The sequence below is a fragment of the Venturia canescens genome, chromosome 10, assembly GCF_019457755.1.
Source record: "Venturia canescens isolate UGA chromosome 10, ASM1945775v1, whole genome shotgun sequence".
Lineage (NCBI taxonomy): Eukaryota > Metazoa > Arthropoda > Insecta > Hymenoptera > Ichneumonidae > Venturia > Venturia canescens.
Window position 1 is genome coordinate 8,718,838 of NC_057430.1, and position 12,865 is coordinate 8,731,702.

The 12,865-nt window shown below is 39.5% G+C and overlaps 2 protein-coding genes across 2 annotated transcripts in view; both read right to left on the reverse strand.

Annotated features, from left to right (window-relative positions):
* The window catches only part of LOC122417472 (uncharacterized protein DDB_G0286175-like), a 100,140-nt gene that overhangs the window by 7,817 nt on the left and 79,458 nt on the right, over positions 1–12,865 (reverse strand). The window contains exon 2 of the mRNA XM_043430992.1: positions 965–1,868. Within this exon, the coding sequence (XP_043286927.1) occupies positions 965–1,868 (904 nt within the window). The remainder of the gene's footprint in view (positions 1–964; positions 1,869–12,865) is intronic.
* Positions 3,080–6,992, reverse strand: LOC122417470 (zinc finger MYM-type protein 1-like). Its single transcript, XM_043430988.1, has 4 exons — positions 6,022–6,992; positions 5,565–5,695; positions 4,504–5,476; positions 3,080–4,285 (listed from the first exon to the last, which is right to left on the reverse strand). Exons 2-4 carry the CDS (start codon positions 5,663–5,665, stop codon positions 3,332–3,334), a joined length of 2,028 nt encoding a protein of 675 aa, XP_043286923.1. The 5' UTR covers positions 5,666–5,695; positions 6,022–6,992; the 3' UTR covers positions 3,080–3,331.

A 12,865-nucleotide genomic window follows, 5' to 3' on the forward strand; every position in this document is an offset into this window, starting at 1 on the left:
TAAATCAATTGACAAAAAATTCCATCTAAGTTACGTGCAGCATTAAAATTTATGATATTGATTCGAGGCCAAGTATTTAAGGGTGATTCGGAATATTCATTCTTATGCGCGAACCATCAGGGACTTGAGAGAGTTCTAACGAATCAAAAAAGTTACCATTTGAGTTACGTGCAGCACTAAAATTTATGATACAATGTACTTGTCCCGAGACTCTACCGAGTCTCTTGATTTCCAAGTCAATTCTGAATGAAAATTTTTAAATTGCGTATTTTACTGTGACAAAGGTTTAAACTGTGCTATTTTTTCCTACATAGTTCACCAAGGAAACGTTGTAAAATTTATGTTGACTCGACGATGAACTGACGACAAGTAGAATTATTATGCCGTTTGGCTTAATAAGGAAATTTACAGTTGAACATAGTAAAATTTGAGGAGCTCGAACACGAGCATCGATCATACGCCAAAGTGTTTAGAAATTTACTATGGTAAATAACAGAATTTCATTCGCGATTGCACGATAACATATCGATATACACGTGTACCGATGTATTTATTTTGACATGACACATAAATTTTCATCGAGTCGCTTAATTAATAAATATTACGATACAGAACCCTACTCCTATGGCACCATAGTAGTTTTTAGTGAAATTTTCTCTCCGTGCATGTTTCAAAAAGAAACTTGAACTTTCAAAGCGACTCGACGAAAATATTTTCATCATTTTATATTTGAAACCTTCGAAAAACTGCTTCCGCGCCCCTGCTGGCACGGTAAATCGATAATTTTTGAATATTTTACGACCAAATTGCTTTCTCCTGTCACATATGGAAATTGTTAAAAAAAATGGTCACTCGCAGGCATTTTGTTCCTAAAATTTAACCGAAAATAGGTCGATTGACAAGTACGACGAGCTTCCACGTCCTCGAGTCTGTAGTAAAATGTAAAAACGCAGGGAATACTGACCCATGAAGTCGCAATGATGAACCCGTCGTTTCTCCAGCTCGGGGTTATTCCGTCGGTTGAATTTGGTTATAGCGCCAGGTTGAATACGATGTTGGCTGTTGATCAATTGGGGTTGCGGGTACGGTGGGGGCGGGGTCCGTCTCGGTGGTCCGCCGAGAGGTGATCCGGGATCGGAGATGGGCGGTGTGAGGGGTGAAACGTACATGAGTCTGGTCATGGAGCCGTAAATGGGTGAATTGGGGTTAGCACCGTTTTGATGATTAGCGTGATGACTGATGGTCGATTCGTTATTGTTATTATTATTACTATTATTGTTATTGTTAATATTACTGGTATTATTATTATTATTATTATTGTTGTTGTTGTTGTTGTTGTTATTATTATTGGAGAAAGCTTTGGGGCCGGAATTTCTATTTTGATGATGAACAATGGAATGTTGCTCGTTCGCGTTGTGATGGCGATTAGAAAAATTGGGCATTCCATTGGTCGAGCCCCGGCCTTCGAGCAAGTGAAGTGTCGGGGCCGGTTGCAAAGGTTCCGTTTTTATCTCGACCGGAGACAGTACCGGCGATGTCGGATCCTCCGTTTCCATTTTGACGTGAGACTGCGAACCGAGCATATCCGCGTTCGCTGGATCGAGTTTTTGTATGCTCGAGGTAATGTCCTCCCAGAGTGGCGGCCTGAGGAAAACGTCGTCGTCGTTACCAGCGGGCTGACTTCTCGAGGATACGAAACTCGCTTGTGGCCTGCAGGCCGGTCCACCGCCCTCGAAAAAATCCTCCATGTGCTGCTGCATCGAGCTCGATGTTTGTTGCTCCCTCGTGACTTTGTCCGGGTCATCCTCGTCAAGCTTCTGCAGACGGTCGAGATCTTGTCTGCACAGTAAGGTGTCCAGGTCCGATGTCTGCTGAAAACAAGCGAGAAAAAAAGGCACGAAAATAAATAATATTCTGCGCATGCGCCGTCCGGTGAACATTGAAAATTGTATTCATACGCGCTTGAGAAGAATCGAACGAGAACGAAGCTCGGATATTATAGGCGAGGGGGTGCAAGCGAATATACGATTGGGATTAAGAGGAACGAAGCGGCGGGATATGTTGGTACATAATGTAACAAGAGCTCTTTCGAGAATCGAAGCAGCCTCGTGCGAGCATAACGTGTAGAACATCGCGAACGCGCGAGAGACAAAACTGCGGAGGAGGAAGAGGAAGAACTTTTTTTCGATACGACTTCCTCACTGTGGACGTGTAGTTTTGAGAGAGGAAACGGCCCAGGCGAGAGGAGGTGGGTGAGACGAAGGAGAGTGACTTGCTTTATGGTGATCTGTCTGGTCCAGTGCAACTCTGTATGAACGAGATGTTGCCGTTAATATGCAAGAAGCAACGACGCTTCGATTCGAAGCTTGATCCTTCGACTACGGTCTAATCTTTTTTTTTCACGTCTTTTTTTTCTCCTCTCCTCCTTCCAAGTTTGTATTACGATATTCCTTCGTCGGACGGGAAGTTATTTTAAAAAAGACTGAGAGAGAGAGAGAGAGAAAAGTGCGTGGAGGCTGGGGGACGGAAAGAGAGAAAATGAGACGGCGAAAGGGGGCGCTGCGCGCATACGTTACTTACGGAGGTCGCCTCGCACGGTACGGCAATCCGCAGAGTCATTCTTCGCATGATTTGTACACGCGCAACGCCCCCCGCGTGTTCGTACGTGCCACAAAATCTTTCTCACTCTCACTCTAGTCTCTCTCTCTCTCTTTTACTTTTCCCGTCTTTCTCTCGTCTTCACCGTTTTCTTTTGTGTACACTCGATCGCTTATGTACAAGCGTACAACAGAAATCCTCGCATAATATTTCGAAGATTCTTTTCCGTTATTCTTATTTCATCGATTTTTGTACTTTTTAATGCAACACCAGTGTTGCCAGTCTGAAATCTCATTGCGTACTAGCGCCATTTACAAATCGTACTAGAGGGGAAGCGTTCCGTACTAAAGGGAATTCTTGTGTTTATTACCCACGTGGTAAAAAATATTCCGTAGTATCCATACAAAAAGCTATTGGTAATGTATGATAATAAATTTAATAATGTAGGAATGAAACGTTTTATAGTTTTTTTTAAATTGTATTAGAAGTATCAAATATCAAATATATTCATTTCTTTTTCCCGAGGGAGTTGAGATCACAGAACATGTTACATAACATATTACACATGTTTTATCATATATATGTGGATCACCTTATCTTATGACTATGAGCCCACTATACATCAAACAACTTCCGATAATTCATAAATTTATATTTCACGTTTCACGCGTTTTTGTTCCATAAGGATTTAAAAACTAAGTAGTAGAAAGGAGAAGATAAAAATGACTTCAAATCAAATTTTTGGTTTTTTTGCTTGCAACGTTGATGAAGGTTGCCAGTTATAGCACGTTGACTCGTTTAATAGTGCTTTAGAATGCAAAATTGCCTCACAGGTATCGACATCTAGTCGATTTCTGCTTTTCGTTTTCATCAAATTTAGTTGTGAAAACGTCCGTTCGGCTGCAGCTGATGAATGAGGCAAAGATAAAATGGCTTTGATTAATTTTGTTAGATTCGGAAACATCATCTCATCCAGAGAGTTTTTCAAACACGCTATCTTCATCCAGAATTCTGCGAAATCGAAATTTTCAAATTTCTTAATGTCTTGCACATTAGGCAACAGTCGCCATTCGGCATCCAATCCTTCAAGGTTGTTTTCGTTAAACAACTTCGGAAAGTTGAGTGTGGTTGAAACAATGATACTTCGGATCGATCCATTTAATGCAGTCTCCGGTGAGAAGATTTCGACATATTTCAACATCGGATCGTTGAAACGAAATCTATTTTGTATTTGCGAGCATAGCTCGAGATAAAAATCCAGTGCTCGGGTCCTGAACCTCTGAAGTTCAACAGCTTCAATGGCTCCTTTGGAAATTAATATTTCAGCTTTCGCACCGAAATATATTTCGTTGAGCGGTAAAAAATTGTGTGGATTTCTGATTAGCACTTTCTCCAGTGGTGTCTTATCGACATATGATGGCTGCATAAAATTCTTGAGCATAGATTTGAAAAGCTCAGAGACGGATTTATTCAAAGACTGGATCTTTGGCTTTTCGCTCTGGAACTCGAGGTTCAATTTGTTTACACTTTCCAACGTGTATGATAAAAAGGTGAGATACAGTTTGTACACCGGAGTTTTCAAGCAATTGAGTATCGATTCTGTTGAATGCAGATTGTCTTCGAAAACTGCATTTGTAAAATAGAGCGTCAGCGCATCCCAATGGTGGAGAATCCGATCAACAGCAGCCTGCGATTCAGTTACAAATACACGATTCAGATACATCATCATACATCACAATTATTCTATATTTTTTATAAGAAAAATAATTTTTCATTTCAAATTCATTATTACGAAAATACGAATTATGATAAGGTTAATTATAGAAGTTCAAAATCGAAATAGTTTTTGAAGTAATAAAACATCAAAATTTCAACAAAATTAAGTTAAATAAAAAATAAAATTACCTGAAGCGACAGCCATCTAGTCTGGCTTGGTCTAAGCATTTTTTGAGGCTTGAGATCCACAAATGTTTGATACTCTGCCAACTCTCCTGTCCTCTTGCTACTATTGGAAAAATGATTGTAGACACTCCTCGCAAAATCCTCGATCGATTTAGGCAGTTTATTCGCTGCTGCAGATGCACAGAGATGGCAGGAGTGGCATACACATCCAAGGACGAATATATGTGGAAGAATTTGCCGAAATCGTGCTTGCACTCCATTCGTTTTGCCCATCATGGTTGAAGCATTATCAGCAGCGAAGCCGATCATGTTGGCGAAAGGGATTCCCACTTCTTTCAAACATTTCAATATTGTTGAAAATATAGATTCGGCAGTAGCACTTTCGATTTGAACCAATCCAAGAAATCTATCGACTACACTCATTTTCATCTCATCGAAAAAGCGAATGATTATGGCAAGGGATTTTTTTGTTCCGACATCAGTCGTTTCATCGATTATGAGTGAGTAGACTGAGTTTTTTAAACGCCGACAGATATCCTCTTTTGCTTCCGGCGCCAGGCAGTCTTTCGTGATGGCAGTGGCTTTTGTGCGGGAACATTTAACGTTTTCAGCGATTTTTGAATCCGGGCACACGCTTTTTACAAAAGAGGGTAGATGTTCCATGAGCAAAAACGGTAGATTATGTTCGTGTAAAAACATAACCATTTTTAACTCTGCATCCTTCGCCTTCTGTTTCATTTGATCATTTTGAGTTGTCTTTTTAAAGATAACATCAAGCTTAGGGGTCTGTCTAGCCACTTCTAATTCCCTTATATGGAATTGCGTTTCAGCATGACGCTTAATATGGGAATATCCACCCTCTAAATTTTTATTGCACGCAGTACATCGAGGTTTCTTATCTTCTGTACAAATCAGCCATTTCCCGAATGATTGCCGCCACTCTTCTTTAAATTTCTGTTTGTAGACTTTGACCGAGCTAGAAGAAAAAATTTTTGGAGTGCTCTAAAAATCATGTCACTGCATTAATGTTTGCGATATGATTCGGAATTCGGTGTAATTGGTACCGTGAGGATTTTTTTTTCTGCCGCGATGTATCTTCGTCATCGGTGATCGAAGAATCTGAGCATGACTTATCCCTTAAACGTTTTCGAACAATCGGATCCATCGTAGTCTTCGTAAATCGTGAAAAGGGAATCTGAAATTGATAAGCGTGGGCTTTCACCGACAAATCCCCTACTACTGTTACATACTCAAACGTGACATCTGTTGAATAGTGTCTCATTACTCATTTGATCGTCTTTAATAGAGCGTTTTTTTATCTCTTTTCATCAGCCCTTGAGTGAGAAAAAAAACACGGAGTAGTGTATGTAGAAAATTGTCAGTCTCATATCAGGTGCCGCTCTAACCTTCATCGATTTATCTGAATATAAATACTAGGGCTATGCACTGTATTATATTTCTTATATTTTAAATTAAAAAAGACTACCAAAAACTTGCTCGAACTTGTCATCTCATATTTACCTTTAGGACTCTGAAAGAACAACAAAGCAGGAAGCAGGATGCTAGGTTAAGGTGAAACAATCCGATGATACGTATATCCTATAGAATATCGACGATGAAGTTCCACACTTATTTTAATATTTCATTTGCTAAATTTTATTCATGACTCATGAAATGCTTATACAGGTACAGGAGTTATATAAACCAAAAGATTTGAGAATCGGCAGAAGATGGAAAGAAAATGAACACAAAACAAAAACACGTTCAGGCGGGAACGAGAAAACCGTTAAAAATGACGCTGTACATAAGATTTTCGTGTTATGAGATAGAGGGCAGGCAGCAAATTTCACCAGTCGGTCGGTAAATCGAACGTACCGACAGAAAAAAAAAGTCGTACTAGTTTCGTTTCCGTCGTACGTGCGTACTAAAAAATGAGCAATAGTACTGAATCTAATACATTTGTACTGACACTGGCAACACTGTGCAACACTCGCGCCACTCGACGGCTCCGAGAGAAACACAACGCCCCTTCAACCGACGGAGCAACGCTTCGTCCAACACGTCCGATTATATATCCATGTCGTAATATTGATTAATGATATTTCCTTCGACACAACCAACCAAAACAATATTATTCATGTTCTCATATTTATACATCCAATACATTTAATATGGTAACACCGAGAGAATTCAAGTGCCGCATATTCACCGTGAAATTCACGACGAAGGTTTCGCAGGTCTATCAACTTTGCTGGACACTTTGTAATGTCGAAATTTCACTCGAACAATGGACGACAACAACGTCGCTTTTATAAAACACTTCGAGGATTTTTTTTGTGGATCCAAATTCCTGGATTTGTCATTTCGAAGAATAAATCTTATCGAACAGAAATGATGTTCGATTTTCTTAGTTCAACTGTACTCGCGGCGCTTTCGAGTGTTCGAATTTTGAGGTTATACTTGAGTTGAGGGACTGGCTGCGCGAGGAGCGAATGGGGACAAAATTGGTTAGTAAATGAAATTTGTGTCCATCGTGGCGGTGAATGTATTTAATAATTTTAATTTTTTTCTCTGAAGTTGAAAAAATGAGAAAATTAGTGATTCACGCGGGAGCACAATTGAGTGGGGCCGAACAATCGTCGATTTTTCAGGTCGCCGTTGTTTTCGAAAGCGGCGAGTATGGACGATACAGACGGAGACGCGATGGTGCGAGATCAGAAGTTCTTGAAACTTATTAATTCATAAGAATATACAGAAGGCCTGGGAGGCGTGAGGTAAGAAATGAGTGCAGATGATGAGGCATGCAGCTGAGCTCATGTTCATGGAACGATGCGCTTTTTATTTCGCGTTTGCATTAGCCGATTTCGTATGCACTGCGAAGGAAGAGTTGTGCGAGGCTCGGAAGAGGCGAGTGCGACAATGACGTTTCTCACAAGGAGACAATTTGAGATAATGACAGGCCGTACCGAGACGAGAGAACGAGAATAAGCGTAAGCGCTTTCTTCGAACTCTGCATTGCTTTCAAAATCGCGTTTATACACAATCCCATATTTATAGGTAGAACGGGGACATGTGTGCGTGCGTGGTCTGACGTATATTCAAAACTCGAGCTACGTATTCGAAGTGCGTGCGGGCTGCTCGCACTTTTCCTTCTTTTATTCTTCGCCACTCGCACAGCTTCCTTCGCATCTCTTTCTCCCTCAATTTCTAGATTTTTATTCATCCCTCATTCTCTCTTTACATATTTTTTCCTCTCTTTTATTTTTCGCGATCTTCATCTTCGTTTTTTTCTCTTTCCAGCCCCCTCCGCCTTCGCTTCCAGTCTCTCTTTCTCTCTTTGGGTCTCTCGTATCTTGAAGCAAGACAATATATAATGACAGTGGACGCGGAGCGAGAACAAAGTTCGTCCATCCGGCTATTAATGCGTGTAATCATAGACCCGAGGTCAGCGGTGTTAATAACGCGTTTTCGAATCTCTCTGCGTGAGGAATGAGATTACGACGAGAGAGACACGCGGAGAAAGGGAAACGAGAGGGAGAGAGAGATACACCCTCGCTGGGTGGATATTTGCACCGCATATATATTACGAGTCCGGATTATCATCTGGGAATATATATAGGTACTTGTCTCCCTCATACATAGGCAATATAGACACGCGTAAAAGTCATACGCCAAGAGAGATTCGCGGCTCCTTTACCTCAAGGCTTTCAAGGGTCGAGCCAGAGTGCTTCGCTCTTGGCTCTCGCGTGTCTCTCGAGCCCTTTGTAACCGAATCTAAAAATCGTTCCCAACGTAACTTCTAAATAAATTTTATCACCGCGAAAATAAACTTTAAACGTAAACGTTCGAATTAATTTATCGTTTTGTATTTAACTGTAGGGGAGACCTCAACGCGTTGGAGCGACACGTTAAAGAGTGAAGAATTTTCATAAATCCAGGTACAAAACCAAATTTTTATGTCAACCTTATCTATCTCTTGCTGCCTCGGATTTATTTTCCAATTATTACAATAATTCTCTACGTGAAAGTTCATATGTTTAACTATTATTGTGCATAGTATTTTTTCTCAATTATCGCTATAATTTCTGGCAGAACGTTTTGTTGTTGGAAAAAGCAGTGTGGGGCAAGTAAGCCAAAAAATTTTTTATTACGAGAGTGAGGATGAAATATTTCATTTTCTCATACTTATGGACAAAAATTATCTTAACAACATTGACTTATGTATTCAACTTGCCCCGAGCGTGGGGTCGGCTGACACAAAAACGGCTCGTCAAAAAAGCGACTCAATAACTCATTTCGTTTTAAATTTAAGGTAGGAGTCGCGCGACAATCGATATTAGACGAACTCGTGATTTTTAAATTATATAATTTTTACGTGATAAACTTTCATATGGCTAAAGGATTTAATAAATAGCTTACCGAAGATTACATCAAGAAATTTACGATCAAAAATAGAAATATAACACGACATCTTATGAGAGAAATGTTAAAATTGCTCCTCATAGATTATATTATAAAGATTCCAATGTGACCATAAAAATATAGGGTCATCGACTCATTCGAAGAGAATTTTAAAAATAATCTCGATGAAAACTCAGAAAATGGCAGGAGATCGACTGCCATGAAGTGGCTCGATATACTTGGCAACGTTAAGAATGGCAACGTTAATATGTATACTTTTCGTGATAGCCAACCGAGTCAAATAAGCAATCATAAGATATTTCTAATCATAAATTATTAAATATGGGTGGGGATCAAATGTTGGAATGACTAAAATTTCGAACAGCTAAAATCTCGAGTTTATAAAATTCGAATGATAATATGGAGACAAATAGATTTGACTGGAGCTTTGAATGCCTAAAATAAATAAAGCAGAAACTGCAAGGTTCGAAGCACGTTTACATCGAAAATAGAATGTAACAATCGCCCATAGGACGATGACTAAAATATCGATTTTTCGAAAATTCGACTATCACTCTTTCGATTCATAAATTACTACGGTCAGCAATACTGTGAAAATTCACCATTTTGAAAATATAATAACGAAAGACCAAATATTACTGAGGTTGAAATACTGAAACACCAAAAAGTCGAACAGTCAAAATAGCGAAACGTTAGAAAGTCGATCGATCAAAATAAAGAAATGCAGTGGAGCTCCAAATACACGCGTCTCACTCACTCACTTACTCAGACCGGTGATCTCCAATTTTAAACATCGTCATTTTGACTTTCGCCTTTTTGAGCTATCGCTATTCTGCATATCTAAGTTTCATAGGCTCGAAAAATTCACTTTCGATTTTTTGCTACTCTATATTCAGGTCTGTCTGTAAAACAATTACTCTCCATTTTGAATTCGAAAATATGAACTTTTGACATTCGAATGGTCTGTTAAAATTGCATTCGAAATGAAAACTATTGAAATATATATTTTCGGATAAATACGAATTCAAAGAAGGAATTTTTAATTAAACACGCAATCTGCTGAATAGTCGATCGGGAATAAGAATTTCAAATTACTTATTTTTCTCCAAACTGATATCACAACTTTTAAAATTTCGAAATATCGACCGTTCTACAATTCAGTTATTCGTCATATTTAACCCCACCCATTAAATATGATCTTGTATAAATTTATACGAATACAGTTTAAATTGCCCTAAGATTTATTCAATACAGAAAACCTTTTTTATAAAATATTTTATTTCGACGATTAATAAATAGTTATTTGACCATAGAGTCGCGCGACTCTTGCCTTAAGAATTCGAATTTTTATCTGAGATAGAGGAATGTTGCTTCTATTCGAAAGAACCATTTGGTTTTTTAAATCGTTTTTAGTTCCTTGTTTACAAACAATAGTTTGAAAAATTGGTCAATCAGCCCCGGTCTCCCTGACTTGCTCCGCTATTTCTTGCTCGGTGGACGTGTGGACTGAGAAAAAAAATTTTCCCCAAATAAAATCCATTTCATTGGACCACATTCAATGGGTCGAAGCATTTTTTCGTTCAATCTCCAACGCTTTAAAATTTATTCTCTTACTCGCACATTCCGCACTTGCTTTGACAAATATTTATTCGAATCTCAATTCAATAACGAAATAAACTAAATGAAAATCGTGACAATGAAAAAATTAATGAGCTCGTCTCGATGATGTTTTGATACCTCATCACGTATCAATAACTTGTTTTAGCTTTCATGAATTTATTCTTCTCGTTTTGAGATATTTTACCGCCATTAAGGACGGGGTCGCATCTATTCAGTGGAAAAAAGGCCCAATTTAGAGAATTTTTTTCGACGCTGCATAGCAAATCAATTTTATTGATCGTAACATGATGAACAATATTTCCGGAATTTTCAAAACCCGATCATCAATAATTGATTAACTCGATGGTAGCAAATCTTCAGAGGCACTTTAAAAAAGTTGTCCATCGGTGAACAATATAAATCGAAATTTACTCAACCGATTTTTTCTAAATTTGACACTCTACTTCCTTACACAATTGACCAGGTTTTTTTCGATTTTGTGCTTTCTCGTGATACTTAGAAGTGAAAAGACTAATTTTCGCCTAAAAAATGAGCCTATTTGTTATTGTAAAATTAATAACTTTTTTCCAAAGTGCCTCTGCTGAAAATTCAGCAGAGCAATTGTTCGAATATTGTATTATGATGTCACAATCAATAAAATTCATTTGCTATTACTTGTAACGTGTAAAAAAATTCTTAAAATATTTTTCACCGTATTGACGTTACTCCGCCCTTAAGATCAATGTTTTTGTTATTTCAGTGTTGAGCTTCTTGATCGTTTTTGATGATGCAATTAGTTTTAATGAAAAGTTTCGCAAGCTGTTAAGATGAAGAGATCGAGGACTGCAATTATAATGGTTTTTAAGAGAAGTTTAATTTTCAAACGATCTCATAATTTTAGTCGAAAACTGGAGCAAATTGGACGAGGAAGGTTGCTGCGTTTGTAGCGTTTGCGGACAGCCGAAGATCGATTTTCCAAAGTGGAGGAATTTCAATGACGCGCCGTTCGTGCTTATCGGAGGATCAAACTCGTCCACGAGGCTATTAAGAAAAATAGGACGTTCCGTTTAAGTATACGTTGAAAAATATATGGATTTTTACTCGGTCGGATAAAAAATGGTGGAAATACACTCGTCCTTTGGGAATGAACGGAGAAGTGCTTTTGCGCGCATGATCAAACGCCTCGAATCAATCTGACGATCCGGCCACACCCTTGCGGTGGCGCCGGGGGTGGTTCTACGATCGCGCAACCCTCGCGAGCAATGGAAACCTCGCGGAAGACGCCATCGTGGCTTCCTTTTTTTTAACTCGTTCTCTGCCGACGAGAATTCAAAAAATCGTTTTTTCCTTCAACCCTACAATGATAAGGTTCGAAAGCAGATTGACAACGACCGTAATTCGTGGGAGTCGTTTTGGCTGGTCAACAAAATTCACTGTAAATCGGACTTCGGTGCTCCAGGAATCGTTTTCGTCGAGCCTGAAAAGCTCCTGACAATTTTCTGCTACTTTCGAGCGAATTTCGTTCGGAAAGGGCGTTGATTTCGCTCTCGCAAAAGATTTTCTATTCTTTCGAGGGAAAACGGGATCGTGGAACATTCCGCATCGACGATGTCGAACGAGCCTGAGTCAGGGGATGACAAAAACAGTAATTCAGGGTTGAGAAATCATGAGCAAGATCGGAGAATTTTTTCCGCCAGGAGAATGCGGATTTTCGAGCTTCCCGGAGAAGAGCCAAGCGCACTTTTGATGGGGAGAGTCGACCAAGAGGTCAGAGGAAGATAGAACGCAATCGCGGCGAGTTTTCGTATTGAAAATCGTCAGGATTGGAAGAGCAGAAAGAGCAACGAGGATTGAGAAAAGGGAGTGGGAGGAGAAGTAGAAAATAAGAAATCTGAGAGCGAGAGATCGGGCTGAGCACGGGCCCGAGGCGATCAACGCTAACGGACTTGCAAGTACGTGAGAGAGAAGAACGAGGGAAGAAGAAGGACGGAGGAGCAGTAGGTGGAAGCGTGGAAAAATGGAGGGACGCTAAGAATAAGAAGGACGGAATAAAATATCGGTATAAATAAAAGACGAGGAAGGTTGAGGATGCAGGAAACGAGAGTCGCGATTGAAATATTGGAACAGGAAATCTCCGGGAGGGGAAGGGAAACAGCGCGGAGGAGAAAAGAGCTAAAAGCTCGAAGATCGAGGAACGAAAATAATGAAAACTGTAGACAAATAGATATGAGAAGCGCGGAGAACCGTGGAAGGAAACGAAAATCCAGGAGAGGAAGAACGAAGAGACGGGACACGAAGAAAGGGAGAGGGAGGAAGGAAAAAGGACGAAAAAGTTAGATCGCGA